The 21,216-nt window shown below is 39.9% G+C and overlaps 1 protein-coding gene across 2 annotated transcripts in view; it reads left to right on the top strand.

Annotated features, from left to right (window-relative positions):
- Nucleotides 1–3,517: 3,517 nt before the first annotated feature.
- The window catches only part of tnk2b (tyrosine kinase, non-receptor, 2b), a 61,352-nt gene continuing 43,653 nt past the window's right edge, over nt 3,518–21,216 (top strand). For both annotated transcript variants that reach the window (XM_021315639.2, XM_021315642.2), the window contains exons 1-2: nt 3,518–3,717; nt 14,273–14,477. Coding sequence is in view for 1 of the 2 variants with exons in the window: in XM_021315642.2 (XP_021171317.2) it covers nt 14,439–14,477 (39 nt within the window). In the remaining variant the exon portion in view is untranslated. The remainder of the gene's footprint in view (nt 3,718–14,272; nt 14,478–21,216) is intronic.

Raw genomic sequence — 21,216 nt, forward strand, 5'->3', positions numbered from 1 at the left:
AGTAGTATCAGTAGTAGTATCATTAGTAGTAGTAGCAGTAGTATTAGTAGTAGAAGTAGCAGCGGTAGTAGTAGTAGCAGTAGTAGTAGTAATAGTAGTATCAGTAGTAGTATCAGTATCAGTAGTTGTATCATTAGTAGTAGTAGCAGTAGTAGTAGTAGAAGTAGCAGCGGTAGTAGTAGTAGTAGTAGTAGTAGTAGTAGTAGTAGTAGTAGTAGTAATAATAGTATCAGTAGTAGTATCAGTATCAGTTGTAGTACCAGTGGTAGTGGTAGAAGTAATAGTATCGGCAGTAGTAGTAGTAGTAGTAGTAGTAAAAGTAGTAGTATCAGTTTTTGAAGAATTTGAAAAAATTTGCATTGATTTCAATTAGAGCAAAAAATGCACAAAAAGTTAAATATTTTAAAAAGTATAAAGGTCAGCAAAACCAAGATGTCATAATGTCATGAACGAGCTAAACGTTTTGATATGAAAATTGGTGAAATCGGTTGAAGTATGCAGAATGTTGTATCAGCATTCTCACTGAAAATAAAGAAAACAGGAAAACAATAAGTGTCTCTCTTCTTTCATCTCTATTTTCTATTCACGTGGGATATTTTGCTGGTATTAATGTCAATATCCCGGCCATTGATGTGCCCTTACCTGTCAGCCATTCTTTTTTAACCTGTGCCACATGATTTAAATTTACCTGTTGTGCTGCTACTAAAGCCATGGAGTGACCCAGATCTCTGAACTGCTGACCATTAATATAAATCTTATCTACAGCCACTCTAGCCTTGATGCCCTCTGCAATGTATTTTTTCCTGATTGGGAATAATACTCTTTGATCAAGGATTTCCTTTGGAAGCTGGTCATTGATGCTGAAATTAGTTCCTCTCAGCTCTCAGAGAATAATTCATGGAGACTGCGCAGTCCACCTAATTTGAGGGAAATCAAATCTGCCCTTGATGGAAAAGTGGTAATAATAAAGTCAAACTCATGATTAAATTATGTCATGTTATCAAGTCCTGGTAATGAGCCACCCATGATGGTCAAGTGTGTTGGATCGTCCTGAAGTTGCAGGATGGTTTAGATCAAACACTGATGTTCACAAACACCCTCAATCAACTCTGAATCTGACCTCAGCCTCTTGATGTCCAAAGGTGGTAGAGACGTACCTCAAATGGGTTGCAACACACCGTTGTTCTACAAGGTATTCAAAATTCCTAGGAAAACTTTGACATTTTTATTTGTGAACATTTTCAAAAACTGTGAATCTGTTCCACTTTACCGCCAGACAATCCTTTGTGTTGGTCCATCACAAAAAACAAAAAAAAAGAAATCTCAATAAAATCCATTGTAATTTGAGGTTTAGAATGTGTTGGTTATAAAACCTTATACTAACTTTTTGAAATATTTCTTGTTAGAAAGTTTCCAAATGAATGGCCACTTTTGTTAATTTTAGAAGTTTGATCGTCTGCTTAATGTAGATTAGAACATCTTCTCCACTGATGTTCAAAAAGAAATAAATTCTAATTAAAATGAAGAAAAAAACTATCCTCGTTATAGATGCTATTTTCTTTTTATTTCTATTCAGTCTACTTTGTCCAGTGGCAGTAGAAGTTGGAGGTCTTTGCCCTAATAAATCCCAATACATCTAATTAATCCTCTTTAACTAATTACTTTTGTACAGAATTTCCCTTTACAAACCAAATTGCATTTTCTTGTTAATTTTGGTAGTTGTCTGAGCATTTTTCAACAGTAATCAGTTACATTTTCTTTGCGATTATGGGACCCCAGTTATTTATGTCCTTATCTGTTCTTATTTTTGAACGTTTTTGTCTCCCATTCTGAAAGTCTGAGAGAAAAACTGTAATGATGAAATTCGACCAGGTGAGGGAGACAAAGTAAACTATGTTGAGTGAGAAGGGTTCTGTAAACTGTTAGCTTCCCACAATTTAAAACTGTTTGTGTTTCACAAGATTGTTCACTTAAACCGCAGTTGATTACTGAGGTTTTATTTTAGGCATTTGTTCTCAAAATAGGATAACAGTACTGAAAAACAGATTACTCAATTAATCCAATAATCGAATTATTCTCGGTAAAAATGACATAAGATAATGTATTTAAATATGGTGAAATCTGACCACTTTCCTTACATAAATCAAGTTTTGCATCTCTAGTCAGACATTTACCCGTTTTACGTATTTTAAAGGCAGCGTGGTCCTTTAAGAGTGGGCACAGAGCGCTTATAAATACCCAAGATGTGGAAAATTGAAGAGATCTCACTTCGTCACTTCTGAAATGAGGACTCCAATTTTGTAGATTTTAGCACAGTACTTACACTGTTTTATAAATAAACAGTCAAATAACCTAGTTTATGCCTTTTATGTTTTTGTTTTTATTGGGACAATTTAAAGCAATAATAAGAAAATGTTTCCTACAGAGGAACTGTGAGAATAATGAATTGTAATTCCCAGTTGGACCAGGAATATACAACTAAAGCTACTGCTTAGGGCCAGTTTAGCAGAAAATGTAAGAACATTTGTGTTACATTGATCTCCCCCTTGTTGTAAAACAATACTCGCTGGCATTAAAGCCTAGATTCTTGGACTGCAGAGTTTAGCATGTGGACTGTACCCAAAGGAAAACTTACCAAATCATCTCTGCCAATGGCAAACAACCTTTAATGGAGGCAGAAGTTACCTCCGGAATTTGTCAGAGGAGAGGAAGTAATGGTGAGCCTTCAGTGGCCACTTCATCCCTGTTGAACATTTGTGGAATCAGCTTGGGTGGGCTGGTCATGTTGTTCATACTGGTTAAAGAGATGACATCCAGAGTGTAACCCAGCTGGCGAACAGAATGAGGAGGTGATGCCACGCTGCTGTGTTTAGTTCATCCATGCATTACTTAGGAATGTAAAAGGAATAAATTGCTGAATGCTCTATAATCTCGTTCGTTCAAACTTCTAAATCCAATGAACGACACAACAAACAAATCAACAGCAGGCTAGGCCGTTGATTCATTTGAAAATAGATGTACGTTTTTGAACAATTCAATAGCTTATTTGAAAAAGAGTTGAGTATATGGGCGGAGGCCAGGTTGCTTACGGGTGCAGACCACGTTTTTAAATCATGTTACTCAACCTACAGATGCATTTTTCTTTCAAACTTGGCAACATTTAAAGGGCAATGAACAGGCTTTCCAAATGGGTTAGATTTACTGCCAAAACTCATTGTTACAAAAAGATATAGCTGAAGAATACATGTAAACAAAAGTATAAATCCTGCTATATTATAGTGAAATAATTTTACAATGGACCTGACTGTAAAAGGAACGTGTAAATGAGTACCCCGATCTCTGGGCAAAGGTATTTTATCCGCAAGTAAACTCCAAGATTAATTTCTGCTTACGGTCCGTTCCAACGCTGATTTAAAGAAACAACTTGAGGGGATTCGAAATCAGATTCCGGTTTGATTTTGGAGCGACGCATCGCGACGGTCATAGACGATCTTTGTGTTGCATAAAGCCTGCTTAGAAGCGACGCCAGCATGCAGAGCGTTTAAACTCGCGCTGGTGAGCTGAAACTTTTACCATCAACGCCCTCTGACCGCCGTAAATCCGAGCCCTCAGCGGGATGTCAGGACTTGTTCGTCCGTAGCCGGCGGCTTGTTGTGGCGGTAAAGCAGAGCGGAGCGACAGACAGTGACAGCGAGAATCCGCAGCCGAGATTGACAGGTAGGACTGATTGGAGACGGAGCGTGGGGCTCAGAAAACATCCCAGCACGCCTTTTTCACGGCCAGAACAACGTAGCCTTTCTGTTGAAAGCTGACACAGAGAAATGGCAACAACGAGGGCGACCAGCGGCTACCCATAGTGAGTTCTGACGTCATGACGGCGGCTGCAGGAGGCTGCGGGAGAGGGGTCACCTGTGGGTCAGGTGAGACCCCACCGCGCGGTGTGGCCCTCTTTAACCCCATGGACTTAATGTATGGTTACACCTGGCCCGGCTGTGAGGGCAGGCGTCCCAGTATCCATGGCAACAGATACAGGTGGAGCCGGCAAACTGAGGTGCCTAAAGATGAAAAGATAAATAACTATTTAGGCTGGACGTTTAATCTGAGGATACCTGCTCTTTTAAATGACGTTACAGTGCCTGTGATGCAGTGGTGTTGGCTGACAGGTGTACGTTTTTCACATTCTTCTCCGATTATTGTTCAGATTTAAAATCTGCATTTTAATTGACAAGGGCTGCATGGTGGCACAGCTGGTAGCCCCGTTGCCTTGCAGCAAGAAGGTCCTGGGTTTGAATCCGGGAACCTTTCCGTATGGAGTTTACAGGTTCTCCCGTTGCATGTGTGGGTACTTTCCGGGTACTCTGGCTTCCCCCCACAGTCCAAAAACATGACGGGTAGATTAAATGGTCTCTCTCAATTTGGGCTGGGCGATATGCCCTGGAATTAATATAGCAATATGTTGAGGAGTTCACCTCAATAACAATAAATGGATGTGCCCAAAACGCTGTACTGACATCCATCTATTAAGCTCTGCAGCTTTAACTATTTTCGCACCGTTGTCAGTAGTAATAGAGACAGGGGCCTGTTCATTGATGTCCTACGCAGACAGCATCGCGCTTAAACCTTGTCCGACCACCTCCGTGGTATCGGCTGGAAAAGATGCCGTCTTGAGCTCTCTGGCAGGCAGTTTCCATTCATCGTTGATATATTTGTTCATATATTCATCGTTGATGGACCCCTTTCATTAGCCAGACTAACACCTTTTTAATTTTTTAATCTTAAATTTGAGTTCTTAATTTCTTTTAAATTAAAATTATTTTTTTTAAACTGCAAAAATATCAACATGGGCAAAATAACGTTGCTTATTGTCGGAAATTTCAGTGTTGGTAAATTTTCCGTTTATCGCCCAGGCTTACTCTCAATTGCCCTCAAGTATGAATGTGTGTCTGTGGTTGTTTATCCCGTGTGTCTGTGCTTCCCTGTGATGGACTGGGGACCTCTCCAGGGACAGAGGGGAATGGAAGCAGGAACAAAACTCTGTCAAATCCATGCGCTTCGGACCGAGGAGCACGGGTTGGTTAGAGTTTTTACAAGCCTGTAGTTCCCACAGAAAACCATTTTTAACTTCCTTTTTGTGAGTCAATAATGTATTTAGTACTTTCAGGATGGAAGGATGAGGTTACCCAGTATTACGGAAAGTGTTTCTGAACAGGATTACCAACTATAGCTTTAAATAAAACTAGATGACACATATTTTTCGTGTGTGTGAAAACTACACATTTAGTTTTCTTTACTGGTGTAGATTCTCTTTCCTTTCACATAAAGTTCCAAAAGAATACCTTGAGGTTTGTGTTTCTAAAGTGATCTGAAAAAAAAAATCCGATAAAGGTCAAGGAATTTAAAAGCTTTTGCGAGGCCCTTCGTGTGATAATGTTTACCTTGCATTGGTGTCACAAAAATATTTTTGCATCTATAGATGAACACTTTTTTTTATAAAACTCCTGACTGAAATTTGACATTTTGAGATATACGTTAATGTAACATTTTTGTTTGACTTTATTATGGGACTGGATTTTTAAAATATTGTATCGACCCACTGTCTTTTAAGCGAGTCCAGCTCAATCTGGTTCAGCAGGTTGTTGCAGCAGGTAGCTTCCACATCAGCATAAAGGTATAAAACGAGGCTTTAAATATATCTCACCTTCTTACTCTTCTTGTCAGAAAGTATTTCTCCTCTTGTTTATGATTTTTTAATCCTGCAGCCGGTTGGTTGCACAAACCAAGCGTCATCACAACATTTCTCACTGACCGGTGGAGCCAGCTTATCGCCCCACCCGACAACACCCACACACCCACTGGTGCTTTCACAGAACATCTGGAGAATGCTAAAAGACATCTTAATCCTGTCGAAGTGGTTTGCGAAAGGCGCTATAACTTTGTAGAATCATCTTTGGCTTAAATAACTGCTCCAGATTTTCGGAGAGTTTACGTCTCTACCAGCTTTGCACATTTAGAAGCTAGATTATTATTTTTTTGTTTGTTTGTTTTTGCTGCCATTCTTTCACTCCAAGTCCGACTGGATGGAATTTGTCTTTTTTTTTTTTTCCTGCCAAGTAAAGCGCTTTGCGTGTAGGGCAAAAATGTCAGTTTTAATCTCATTTGACCAGGTCACCTTCTTTCACATGTTTCGTGTGTCGCCTACTTTAAACTGGACATCTTGTTATATTTTTAGCAATAGCTTTCTTAACTCTTTCATAAAGGCCAGATTGGAAAGCTGTTTTCCACCTGAGACTTGGATCTCTGCAGCTCCTCCAGAGTTACCAAGGCCCCTGGCCTGCTTGATGCGTTCCATGGCTGAATAGCATTTGTGTCATAGCATTTCCATGTTTGGATCATAGACTGAACAGAGCAGAGACTAAATCAAACACAGGTGGACTGTTTACCAATTCGGTTACATGTGAATGCAGTTGGTTGCACTGGCAACAAATGCACATGACCCTTCTCAGATGTTCATTTCTAAGTTTTAAAACTGTATCCTTTTCCCAGCACCTAACGATAATGCGATACGTATCTTAAAGCTCAGAATAATTGGATAGTGTTGAAGTAGAAATGAGTCCCATCAAGCAGGTATTCTAAAAGTCTGTCCATATAAAATAGATTCACAGTGTTGGACTGCCATAGAGCCAAGCAGAGTCTGAGTTGACTCACTGTCTGAAGTCAGAAGACGTCTAATTTCATTACACGCTGGCTGTTTGAATTACTTAACTTGTGGGACGAGGCTGACGGTCATGAGACATAAATGCAATACAAAATTTAGAGACAATGTCATGGTGCTCGTCCTGAGGGCAGATGGGCAGGGCACAATCTTTTTTTGAATAAATTTTTGGCTCAATGTTCAGACTTATAGAACCAATTCATTGTTGCTTCTGGCATTTTATGCAAAAGCTGGTGAAATGTACTTGGAAGGGCTTGACTTTCGAAGACTTAGTTGCGGGGTCAGGTATATCTACTTACTGCTCATGTAGGATGCAGCTAATAGATTGCATTGCAGTAAATTTTGAGCTAGGTTGCAAACCCTGAGGTGTGTTGAGGCTTGCAGAAAGTTGATTTTTTTTTTTTCTTTTTTTTTTTTTTGTATTTGAAATTTGAGCAACTTCCTCTTTCAGAAGTGAGAGAGACCGCATAAAGCTAACTTTTTTTTTCTTTGCCCAGGATTTCTAGTTTCACATATAAGTTGGGCTATTTTTTGCCATTGTTAAATCATACCTTTTCTGTAAGAGTTATCACTAATCACTCCCATATTACTTGAGAAACTATAAACAACATACTAATGATACCAGGTTGTAATATTTATAATCACTGCCCTAAGGGAAAATAATAAAGCCAGCACTTTATACTCAACATATTAAGACCCTTATAGAGATATAGAGTGTTGTTACGGCTGATTGGCTACTGCCTGATGCATTGAAAGGACACATTCTGCTTGGTGTTCAGTTGTCAATTTCACAACAGGATGTTAGTCATCAGGGGTGTTGGGCTACCTTCCTGCATGGGGAGAAAATATTTGAAAACTCCACAGTAACTCCAACGGCCCTCTACTTCTATCGATGCATAGTTTGGTGTTTTAGATCATCTATGCAGAGGTTTTTATGTGAAAGGATTTAACTTCTTCACAACACCAAATGGAATAGTTAAAGCTATGGTTGGTAATCCTGTTCAGAAGCGCTTTTTGTTATACTGGGAGAAATGATCCTGCCATCCTGAGAGTCAATACATTATGTGTTCAGAAAAAAGAGGTTAGAAAATTAGACATCTGTGAGAGCTGCAGGTCTGTAAAAACTCTGACCAATCATTGCTGCACACACAGAAGGGCAGGGACTTTTTCTGGGTTTTGGTCCTGCTCTCAACCCCCTCTGTCCTTCAAGTTCCGGGGGTATATTCTTATCTATTGGTTGTCCCACATGGCAATCATTCTGACGCACTCATGTAACGCTAACGTAAGGCATGTTTGTTTCATGTTAGTTTCTGCTTACTGGCTTCTATTGTTTATGTATCTGGTTAGCTTAGCGGTTAGCTTCGGTGTCACAGAATACTTTGAACGTGGAGTTACAATGAACGGCTAATCGCTAAGCTAACCACTAACCTAGCCCCTAACCTAACCGGATACATAAACACCAGGAGTGCGCATACGCCAGCAGTTGGAAACCATGAAGGAACGAGCACGGACACTGGCATTACATGAGCGCGTCAGAATGATTGGCATGTAAGACAACCAATAGATATAGCGATACCCCTCTAACATGAAGAACAGAGTGGAATGAAAGCAGGAACAAAACTCTGTCAAATCCATGCCCTTCGGACGTAGGAGAATGGATCAGTTCGAGTTTTTACAGGCCTGCAGCTCCCACAGAAAACATAATTTTTTTTCTTATTCTCGCCTTTGTGAATACATTATGTATTTACTACTTTCAGGATGAAAGGACTATCATTACATGGGAAGGACTTTACCAACTATAGCTTTAAGTCAGAACCAACGCTTAAAAGCTTTGACCGACGTTCACCCTCGCTTTCCTTATTTTTTTATTCCGCTTCAGTCTGAGAAATGTATTGCTGAAAAGAAGCCATTTCTCCACGCTATCAAAGGACAACTATGATCTGGCAACAACTGAGCTCCGTCTCACATCACTTTAACCCACTATTCCTAATGGTGCAGAATCCTTTCCTGTTGACTTTGGTATTGTAACCAGAAATAAATATTTGTATATTTTGGACCCATCAAAATTTATAAAATAATGTTTTAAATCCTATATATCATTCAGTAAAATGAATACTTTAATTCTGCACCACTCTAGAGCAGAGGTCACGAATGAGTGGACCAGGGTCCGGATCCGGACCAACGTGCTGTCCAAGCTCAACCCAACCTAGATTTTAAACACTGATATATTACTGCATGTTGTCAGTCAGTGTCTAACTTCACTTGCGCTGCTTCTTGTGTTAATACGATATTGTTCTGCAGAGCATCTGCCCCCGGCTGCACAGGATGCGAGTCAGCCAATAAGCTGTCAGACAAGGCTGCTGCTGCTGCTAGCTATTTTAAGACACAGGCAAGTCTGTGGCAAGCCGAAGAACAAGACGAAGACAACAAGAGTGCACTGCTGGAAAAAGTACGGCGGACTGGTGAAAGAAAAGTGAAATGGTGTGCTCAAACATTGGAAAAGTAGACACAGAAAACAGACATTTTAAAGAAGAATTGACTGACGCGTACCTGGTCGTCTTGCCAGGTGGGAGCACAAAAACTGTCTGTCTCATTTGTTCCAAGACAGTCGCTCTCATCAAAAGCAGCAACAATAAGCATCACTACAAAATGAAGCAGATCACATTTTCCCAAATATATCTGCTTACTTCAGCTATTCGTACATAGAAAATAGCCGATTTAAAGGCACAATATGACCGATCCCGCTGCACAGTGTTGCAGTGGGTAGCACTGTTGCCTTGCAGCAAGAGGGTCCTGGGTTCAAGTCCGTCGGTTTTCTCCGGGTACTCTGGCTTTCTCCCACATGATTGACATGACATCCCACTTGTATCAGCTGAATTTAAAGCTACAAGGCAAGGACAATTCAGTCTGTGATCTGCTGACAGCTGTCCAGGCATTCTGAAGAAAACTGGAGATATTCAAACAAGACCTGCAGGGGGACTGCACATACTTCCTTGCTGTCAAGGAACAAGTCAGGGGAGACAAGACTGGATGTGTTGAATTTGTGACTGATCTAGTCACTAGTCCAAGGGTAAAACTAGTTTGACAGTTTCACCCTTGGAGGACAGCCGTTTGTTCATTCAGAACCCATTCCTTATCATTGAGATCTGAGGACTTTCCAAGGAGGTAGGTGACAACTTTAAATGGCCGAATCCAGGGTCTCTTCAACTGAAACTGGCAGCTCTTCTGTCCAATGTGGTGCTAAAAGGCCACGTTGGAGTGTTTTGGTGCTACATCTTTCTGGATCCAAACAATATAAGAGACGGCTTTTCCAACTCTGAAAAAGATGGTCCTACACATTCTGAGTATGTTTGGCTCAACCTACTGCGATGAAGCAGTATTCTCCACCATGAACTTGAAAGATGTGTCAGAATCCTTTTATATATGCCATTAAATCCAGACCACACCATTATCCCATCTGCCCCAAACTTTATACTTTACACAATGCAGTCAGACAGGTGCTCCTGTTCTGGCAACTGCCAAACTCAGACTTGATTTCCAGATGGAGAGGTACTACTTGTCACTCTAGAGAACACTTCTCTACTTCTCTGGAGTCCAACAGTGGTGTATTTAATGCTGCTTCTGACTCTTTGCTTGACCATGGAAACCCATTCCATGAAACTCTCTCCATAATTGAGATAATCTGGGATTGTCCACTAGTTTTTTACATTCAGAACTTTATGGCTGAGTTGCAGTCATTCCTAAGGTCACTTCTGCTTTGGTATAACGTTACCAATGGCTAACTGTGGAATATTTAGTAGCAGGAGAAATTTCAAGGGTTAATGCACTTGCACCTATTGCACAGGTTGATTTCTAGCAGGTTGCTACACTGGAATTCACTGATCTCCAGAGATCAAATCTGTAGAATCAGTCTGGTTTAAGTGTAATAATCAAAAGTCCATCAGTGGCAGCAAGCGGGACAGAACAGAGATGAGATTTGGGCTCAATAATTGACGTCGGACTTTTACGTCTAATTTTTACCAAATTCAACAGAGAACATTTTTTTTTCGTTTTTGTTTACACACTTAAAAAAAACCCAACAGGAATATTCAGTCAATTGGAAGTTGAAAGTTTTCAGTATCTTTTGTGTGTGGATTATTTTTAACTTTTGTTGCTCTCTGAGAGGACAGGCTTTTATGTGCCTGGGATGGGGATGAAGCATAAACCTCCTTCTGACCGTTGCATAACTCAAATCTGAGGCCACGGGGATTGAGTTGTTCTCGCATGTCAGCAGCTGTTTATGAGGTGTGTGTGTGTGTGTGTGTGTGTGTGTACAAATTAATAATTTCCAGCCATTCCAAGTGGCCATTCATCACAAGCTTCTCAAACATAAAGTCACGTGTCTCTGTGATTAGTGTGTGTCACTGTTCCTTGCAGTGATCACAGTTGTATACATGGTCCATTTTGTTTCCTCCCAAACAAAGGAGACAAAGGATTCATTTGTCAAGCATATGGGAGAGTGGGGGCTTGATGTTTCTCCTTGTTGTGTGCTTCTCCTCTGACCCCGGGGCAGCTACATGACTTGGTGGTGGGTGGACTGCGTCCTCGTGTGTCTGAGCAAAGCCAGTTTGTTTCATTCAGTCTGCGCGTTCCTGCAGAGGGCCCCTCAGGCATTCCGCTCCCTGCCCCAAGTCAGAATAATGTCAAAGTCACTTCAGACGGCTTGGAGTTGTTTCCGGTCCCATCACTGCTGTAGCACATCATTCTGCGGGTCACAATTGTCAGATACGTTTTGAGGAATTGGTCTCTGTAATAACTCTCCTGTAGAGTTATATTGTAGATGATGTGTAGTTGCTGAAAGTAAATATGTAAAATGTACTGACTAACCACATTAAAGTAACCCCCAACAAAACGGGTCAAAATTTAACTTTTATCATCTTTCTGTCTTAATCCATTAAAGCTGTCATTTTGAAGATTACACCGAATCTCTTCCAAAAAATTAAACAAAAAAATTATATGTAAATTATGAGTTAATTTCTAACATATCACAATGGTTTTTTTTTTCAACCACAATTTTTCAACATTGGCACACCTTTTTTTAACTATATATTAATAGTGGCTTTTTGCCCGACTTGTACCTGAAGTCAACTTTTAAGTAGCTATGAGCCTCATAAGGCAATAATATCAAGCCATTAATATTAAAGACAAACTTAAGTTTTGTTCTTTTTTTATGAGTTTATTGATAGTATTCTTCATACTACTGACCACAAGTACAAACCAAAAAGCAGCGGGTGCTGTTGTCACATGTAGAATGATTTAGAAGGCATGTACTGTATTTTCTGGACAAAAAAGGAAAGCCTGTTCTTTAATCACAATCTTATCCTAGAAAGACTTGAACATACTGTAGGGATCAAAGGAAACGCATTAGGCTAGTTTAAATCGTATACGTCTGACAATTTGTTCATGTTAATAAATTGGCCTCTGGTAATAAAGTAAAAAATCTTGGTGTTATTTTTGACCGAGACGTGTCATTTAAATTCTATATTAAACAGGTTTACAGGGTTACCTTTTTTCACCTTCGGAATATCGCCAAAATTAGAAATATTTTGTCCAGGAGTGATGCTGAAAAACTAGTCCATGCATTTGTTACTTCAGAGCTGGACTATTGTAATTCTTTACTATCAGGAAGTCCACAAAATGCAGTTCAAAGTCTTCAGCTGATCCAAAATGCTGCAGCAAGAGTTCTGATGATATTTCTCCAATTTTAGCATCTTTTCATTGCCTTCCTGTTAAATTTAAGAATTCCATTTAAAATTCTCCTTCTCGCGTATAAAGCCCTTAATAATCAAGCTCCATCATATATCAGAGCTCTGATTACCCCGTATGTTCCTAACAGAGCACTTCGCTCTCAGACTGCAGGTCTGCTGGTGGTTCCTAGAGTCTCTAAAAGTAGAATGGGAGGCAGATCCTTTAGCTATCAGGCTCCTCTCCTGTGGAACCAACTCCCAGTTTTGGTCCGTGAGGCAGACACCCTGTCTACTTTTAAGACTAAGCTTAAAACTTTCCTTTTTAATAAAAATTATAGTTGGAGTGGCTTAGGTTATCCTGAGCTTGCTCTATAGTTATGCTGCTATAACATTAGGCTGCTGGAGGACATTGAGATCTATTTTTCTCACTCTGCTGAATTCTCCTACTGTCATTTCAACTTTTCACTTTTTGTTCTGTCTTATTTTCCTCTTAATAGTAGGTACACCTGGTCTGCCGTTCTGTTAGCGAGAGGGAAGAGAAAATAACCAACAAAAGGAAAAGTAATAACCGGGAAAAAATAGCCAATATAGACTCTTATTGTTACCAGGTGGAGTGGAAATAATTTGGAGGGAGTGCGGACTCAAACTAATCCGGAGGTTGCAGGCTTTCTGTTGAACAGGTAATTTAATTTAACAGTGAAGTTTATTTTTGGTGTTATGTTAGAAACAGGGCCTGATAGGCAGTGCTATCTATCTCTGTCGGAGGACAGAATAGTTGGACTAAACTGCCCTTTCTTGCATAAAGCCAAAATAAACTTCACTGGTATATTGAATTAACTTACTTGGTTTATTGTTGCTTGCGCGAACTCCGGGCGGGGGCTGCCTTACATGAATGCACTACTAGTTTTGACATTAGTCAGGCAGTCTTGTAGACAGCTCAGGGGTCTGATCAGGTAGTGACACAGTGAATATCCATTGAGCAGAGCAACTTTGCTGCTAACCAAACTCATACTTAAACATTTTAACAGATTTTTGAGCACACTGTACCACACAAAATCAGTCCGTAAGCACAACAAGTATGGTAATTATATATAAGGCGGACCATCAATTTCAAGAAATCTGCTCTTTAATCTTTTACAGCCCTTTAGACACATCAAACAATGCTGTCTCTCTCTGAAATAATGTTTCGTTGCACAGAAATACTTAACCTTGGCCGTGTGATATTTGTTTGGGCATGTGACAGTGATGCAGAGCAGGACTGTGAGATGTTTAACTCAAGCATTCCCATATCTACAGTCTTGTGCCTCCATATCTATCTCACGTTCAACAGCTCTCCATCCCCACCCGCTCCCTTAGCCTTCTGCAGCCTCCTCCCTTCTCCTCTCTGTTCCATCTGCCTGTCTTACCACCATGGGATGCAGAGCCTTCTCTGCCCTTTGACTGAAAACACATCTCTTTAGATAAAAGTATCCCTTTTTAACCTTGTGTATATTTTTAATCTGAGATATTTGCATTACCTTAACTGTTTGGCTTTTAGTTGTACAGTGTCATTAAGTGTCCTGAAAGGTCCTTCTAAATAAAATGTATTATTTCCTATTTTATCTGGTTGTCTAAACCATAGAAAAAAATAGAATCCAATTTTATTTATTTTTTATTCCAGCTCAGTTTGTCTTTAATTATGTGTAGATAAAGCACACGCTCATTCTAAAATGAAAAAAAATATCTAAGTTTGTCCAAATGCCCCCCCAAAAAAACGGAAAATACCCTGTAGCTCCCTGCTGAATCAGAAGACAGCTTTAGCAACTCATTTTCTGTGCTTTTATTTTCTTTTAAGGTAACTCCAATAACAAGAAAAACTCCTGGATTTATGTTCATCAGTGGACGCAGAAGAAGATGCCGTGCAGTGACGTTAAGGCGCCTTGAACCCGTAGCTCAGGTCACCTGAGAGGACTAAGGGCTTCATCATCTCAATGTGACCGACCAGCATTCAGTCAGAGCAGATGCTGAAAGAAAAGATTTCTGCGCCTCAAATATTCCAGGTATGAAGCTTATGTGCATGTGTACATATGAAGTGGGATTAATATATCCAACATATCAGACAGCTAATCAGGACTTTTGTGTGTTTAGTGGAGTCGGGTGTAACTGTGTTCTATGTTTACGTCACACAGTGCCTAAACACACACTTCTCTTTATGTGATACTTTATCTAATCTACCTTCTATTTGCCTTTCTGTCTGTGTGTGGCTGTGTGTGTACGCTACCTATGGAGACCTCAGAACAGAGAAAGCTAATCTAAAATCGGAGAAAGTGAGAAGGACAGGTGAATATAGAAATCCTACCTATTTGGCTTATTGACTGCCGTGCTCAAAATGTTTTATCTAATTTAAGAGAACTGCAGGGATGTTACTGTTGGGTTTTCTGTTTTACAATCATTGGAAATTAATTTATGTTTATTAGTATTTATTTTTTCCATGCCAGGGGTAGGAATTGAATAGAGATCGACCAATACAGGTTTTTTTAAGACCAACACTGATTATTTTGACATCAGGTAAACCAAGACCTGGGGCTTACTCTTTAGATTAGATTAGATTAGATTCAACTTTATTGTCATTACACAGGTACAGGTACAAGGCAACGAAATGCAGTTAAGGTCTAACCAGAAGTGCAATAGCAGGTGGATATTACTGTGAATAGAGTTTTACAGATATGTACAATAGCATAATATATAGATAATTATTATAACAGAGTTTACATGTACTATGAATATATGTACAGGTGGCTATTACTATAGGCAGAATTGTGAGCATAGGCAGGTCTGAATCTTGAAGCCGATATGGCTTTTTCTTCTTCCATTTACATGAGGAAAATAGCATAATGATAACAAATGTTACACCAGTATCAATTTAAACCAAAAATAAATATTAATTAAAAGGAGCATAGTTCCAGAGTTTATGCAAAAGTTTCCCCCCCTCTGCCCAGATGTTGAAATGACACCAGTGTTGTGCATGGGAGAAGAGGAAAAGCGTCTGCTGCTGCGACTGCACAGCTCTTTTGTTTAGAGGTGTCATGTCCTCTGTGATGAAACTTCCAGCTCAACCAATAGCCTTCATTTAATTAGTAAACGTGTGTGTGTGTGTGTGTGTGTGTGTGTGTGTGTGTGTGTGTGTGTGTGTGTGTGTGTGGACAACATTAGTCAGAGAACCATCCAAAACCCATGGTTGAAGAGTTGCATAGATCCACAAATGGGGCATTTTGGAAGAGTGGGGAAAAATGAAAGCAATTTCCTAAAAGAAAGACATTAAAGTCTTGTTTGTATTTTTGGTATGAGGCATGTAGGGGACACAGCGAACACATGGAAAAAAGTGCTCTGGTCAGATGAGACAAAGTCAACTTTTTAGCCTATGTGCAAAACACAGCGTGGAAGAAAACACCCTGAACACACCATCCCCACAGTGACACATGGTAGCAGGAGCATTATGCTATGGGATGCGGTTCTGTAGGAGGAAAGCTGGTCAGGGTTGACGTGAAGATGGACAGAGCTAAATACAGAGCCAAAAGACTATAGAGAATTCACGGATAGATGTTTAGTTTGCTAAACTGTGTTTTCTAGATATTTTCTGCAGCTTCGAAATGGATAATAACACTGTAATAATACAAACAGGATATAGCCTTAGGTTTTTTTTTTCTCAGACAGTATACCAAAAAGTGGTTCTAATACCCATCGACATTACAGGAGGGTTTATGTTTGATTTGATTTTTTATGTAAAGTTTTTTGGGAAGGAAAAGGAGTTTTAAAATCTCTAATAATTAGCCAGCAGTTTGGTGATAAACTACAATCGGTCATTGTGGGATATTCAAAGTAGGATAAATAGTGTGGTTGTAGAGCAGTTAAAAGTAACAATTGCTTTGATTCATCTAACACTTCTAGCTTTTAACTGTAGTAAAATAAACACCATATCTCTGACGGCAGACTGAATGTAGACAGACAGGAAACAAACGAGTGTTAAGGTACTAAACGGATGTTGGACGCCGGGCGGATCTCCCAGAATAGCAGCAGAGGTGGGTGAGGGCCTCAGAGGCAGACAGAGGAGAACGTCGAGGAGAGTTAGCCTCTTGGAGTCAAAGTGGATACGTGGGTGGGAGAGAGGGTGGTGTTATTTTAACCCCACCAACCCACTACTGCGGTTTGGTCTGGGGTCTGGTCTGTCAACACACTCCTTGCAGTCGTTTTCTGTCCTTCGCCTTTCATTTATGACACCATGGTTTTTTTTTTTTGTGTTTGGCCACTATCCCCTCTCAGTTTTCTAGTCCTCCCGGCAGAAACACAGGCATTGTGTTTCAACCTCCCCCCCTGCAAGGTAGTGAGGTGTGTGTTGCCTTCCGGTGCATTGTGTGTTAGCTGTGCTGTTAATGCATTAAGTTTCCACATTGAGTGTCTCTGTAATGGATCACCTTGTGACACCGGCATTTTAGAGCCTTTGGCTGAATGAAGGGATGCTTCAATGGATTTAATTTCAAGCTCTGCTTGTCCATTAAAAAGATGAAAATGTGAAAATAAGCCTCAGTACAAGGCAAAGACTGCTTGTGGGAGACACAGTCTGATTCTATGTCTACTTATGTTGTTTTTTTTAGGTTTCGTCTTTTGTTTTAATTGTGGTTTTGCTTTAAAAGGGCATTCCTGGATGTACCACCGCCCAGCAATACAGCACTACTGAGTAAAGGTGGGAGGAATATACTTACTGGCCTGGGGCCTCTGCTGGGTATCATATCATCCTTTTTTCTGTTTTCTCTGCTTTCCCACCTTTCATAGAACTTGAGTTTTAAACATGTTTCAGGTTGTGTGTCCCAGTCAGAGATCTGTGACCAATTACTGATCACTGGTGTCTGTAAAGCTATGACTTAGCAATATTGGTTGTAGCAGATTATGGTTCCCCAGAGGCACAAGAAAACAGGATTTTGCTCATTTGAAACAAAGACACAATGATTTTGTGTTATTTTACTACTACTGCTCCTAACCCTGAACCCAACATCCCCACATTGACACATAGTAGTGGCAGGCACATCAAGATATTTTTCTTTAACGAATGGATACTGAGCGAAATGACTAGCATCCACTGGAGGTTAGCTACCTGTGGCAATCTGAAATACCAGCATCCATGAAAAGTAACTTTCCACAACTTTTGTTCTTCCTGACTTCATTCTAACTATCTAATTCAGTGGTCCCCAATCCTGGTCCTCGAGGGCCAGTGTCCCTGCAGGTTTTACATGTGTCCCTGATCCAACACACCTGACTTACTTCCCAGTGTGCTGTCAAGTTCTCCAGAGTCCTCCTAATGACCTCATTATTTGACTCAGGTGTGTTGAAGCAGAGTAACAAATAAAAGTTGCAGGACACCGGCCCTCGAGGACCAGGATTGGGGACCACTGATCTAATTGATACTGAAAATTGCAAACGTTGACTTCTCAAGCAATGACTTCCACACCAAAGAGTATCAGGGTTAGTATAATGTACCAACACCTGTAAGTTTGTCTTCAAACTTTTTTCAATCGTGGAACCCCTTGATTAATGGAGAGCGTGTGCAAGGACCCCCTTCCATGTCAGCCGGGGTGAATGGAAGTCTTGATTGTTATTGTTGAATATTGCCATCACAATAACACACACACACACACACCAAATTAAACAGTCGGTGCCTCAGGAAGCAGCTTGTATTGTTTTTAGCTTTCATCTCGTCTGTTTCTCTGCATCACTGCACTCTCTTGGACCGGAAGAGGAGTTTACTCATTGACTACATGCACACGCAGAGTATGGTCGGAGATGATGATGCAATTATTTAGGCAGAACAGCACCACACAGACAGGACCCTGACTCTCCCATACAAGCAAGTAGTGTTCTCATTTGATGGTGCGCCAATGAACTCTGAATGAAACGGAAACCCTGAAAGTCTTTGGATTTAATAGGAGTTGAAAGTTTAAAATTACACACATGCTTACAGATTCTGTGGGATTTTTATTGATTTATTTCTAAACAGAGGGAAAACAGCATGCTGCTTCATGCCAATGTCAGTCATTGGAGCACCTTTTCTGAAAATAGCACACTTGACAGCCCTAGATGTTACAGAGAAACATTAAAGATAATTATTAACACCTAACTTGGCATGCTTTTTGAAAATGCTCTGCATCAATTTCCATTTCAGCTATATTAGTTTAGTGTCATTAGTGTAGTTTTGCCGTATAGTAACTTTCAAATTCAGTCAAAGTTACAAGTTCTTATTAGTTTCTAATGCATTTTCCTTTTACAATTAAAGGACTTTATACATTTATCTGAGAGAGCCAAGGTTTTTTGTTGATTAGTTAAAAAAAAAAAGTTTCATAAAAAACAAATTTCACATGCATGATTGGGGTGAAAATAATTTCTTTTGAAAACATACTTTTGAAAGCTTCAAATTTTACTTTGTTTTATGTTCTCACACTGCCACCTTATGGCCAGATATAGTAATTAAGAATTAAGAAGCTTTGTCATGTGTTACCATAATGACATTTTTGGTGAGAAAATCTCAGAATGCACATAGTTACACATAACATGAAGACACAACAAGACATGATCTTTATTTATTTATTTGCACTGGGCAACCACATCACTCCTGTGGGGTGGGGGTGGGCGGCTTAAGTCCTTAGCAGCTAATTAAAACAGGAAAGGTAAGACTACAACATCATAAAAGTTTAATTGATTTGTATGAACTTTGCGTATACGTCAAGCTGGTGTTACTTTTACCTCATGAGCTGATCTGAACTTCCAAAAATTCCCCTTTCTCCAGCTCTCGCTTCCAGAAGCACTGCTTTGACCAGAGCCACAGTGGTATCCATATCCCTTAAATCTTTCTGCACTATGCCACATTAGAACCAGAAACCTCAGTTTTAATAGGAATGTATGTGATGAAATAAAACAATGTAAATGTCCCTTGGGCCCACGGCTGGAGCTGCCCTGGCATGGCTGGCTGCCGGTGGAAACCACTGGCCAGTCCCCGCGGCTCCTGGGGGCTTCGGCGTTGTGGCTGTTGGGGGGTTTCTTGGGGCCCATCTCTGCCCTTCCCTCAGTTGGGAGAGGCAACTTTCCCTGTGTTGGTCCCTCTTGTGCACCTTTGCTCGGGGGGTACCTTTGTGCATCTGGGGTTGTAGTTCCCTTGGCATCTGCCTCGGTGCTCTAGGAGGCGGATCTTTAGCTCCTTACAACCAGTATTGAGCTAACTTGTCAATAGACAGTTGAGGAATGCAATTACTCTGTATTGACAGCCTGATGTAATAAAGACATAATCCTCTGGTCAACCCCGTCAGTTCACAGATTAAATAGTTATGTGTGTTCATAACTATCTGTCTGTTTGTCTGTAAAGATATATAGCTTATATATAGAAAGAGATAGAGACAGACAGACAGGTTGTTTAATTTTTCAACACAACTACTCAATAAATATAAAACAGTTTTATGCAATTGCTGGCAATAATCATGACTGAAGTGTGTCAGGACGTGATCTGGCGCTATTTAGAAGGGTACATTTTATTAAAATTAACGGTGAACATCTACAAACGTTTAGTAATTTACTACATGCTGTGATCTTCTTGGAGGGTTCTTGTTAGCGGGGCGGGGAGCCCCCCTTGTAGAATGGTAGGGGAAATGCTGAGAGACATGTTCAAAGCTTGGGATATTGTTTTATAACTAGGGCTGGATGATAATTCAATAACGATACATATCGATTGATAGACATATATCGAGGATAGTTAAAAAAGGGTCAATAACAAGTTCAAGAAAATATATTTTCCATCCTTTTGCATTCTAGTCTATCATGTGAGTTAATATTACCGTCATCATTACATCCTCCCAAACAATCACAAACGCAGACCCAGGAACGCACCGCATACTTTTTTCTTTTCTAAAAACTTGCGGTTTTGATAGGTTAGTTGAATAAAGGATTGAGTTTGAATTCAGTGTACGTATGTTCTGTATCTAAAAATGTCGCTAAGCAACAGCATAAAATGGCCAGGGCTACACTTAAAATACATTTGGAGTTTGTTGATAATTATCAAAATCTATCAATATGATTTCTATTTTATCGATATGTTTTTTTTTTTCCTATATCGTCCAGCCCTGTTTATAACATAACCCTCTTTAATCGTCTCCACAGCATCTTCCTTGACTTGTCTGCTGGGTTCCTTGGTCTTCATGATGTTGTTTGTTCTGCTTCTGGTCTCAGATCTTTGACAGAGAACAGCTGGATTTATACTGAGATTAAATCCTAAAACGGAGGTACTCTATTTACTTACAAGTTGATTCGTGGACGACCATTCGTTTAACTTGATTCCATTCAGGGAAAATAAAGGGGATCAATATTAATGCACAAAATGATTTTCAGGTTTTGCTTGTTAAATAAATTAAGAACAATGCACTTCTTTCCTTTTTGTTTTTAAAATCATAAACCATGCTTACTTTTCATATATAAAATGAAATCTCTATAAAACACCTCAATGAAGCACGTTGTTGGAACTAAAGGAAGGATTTGGGCTGTGCTGATTACCAGACAGCACGGTAAGGCATGTGTGCTGAAGGTGTAAAATGTGGTGTCATTGTGGTCAGCCTGCAATGTCACCAAGCACACATTCAAAATTTCCCAGCAGGATGATCTTTACCTTTTGGATTATTTGCATACATCATCTCCTGTGAGTTTTCTGACGCCGAAACAAAGATTAAGAAATTTGGGGTTGGGGGGGGTCCTTGTGAATGTTGGTTT

The sequence above is a fragment of the Fundulus heteroclitus genome, chromosome 6, assembly GCF_011125445.2.
Source record: "Fundulus heteroclitus isolate FHET01 chromosome 6, MU-UCD_Fhet_4.1, whole genome shotgun sequence".
NCBI classification, from domain to species: Eukaryota; Metazoa; Chordata; class Actinopteri; order Cyprinodontiformes; family Fundulidae; genus Fundulus; species Fundulus heteroclitus.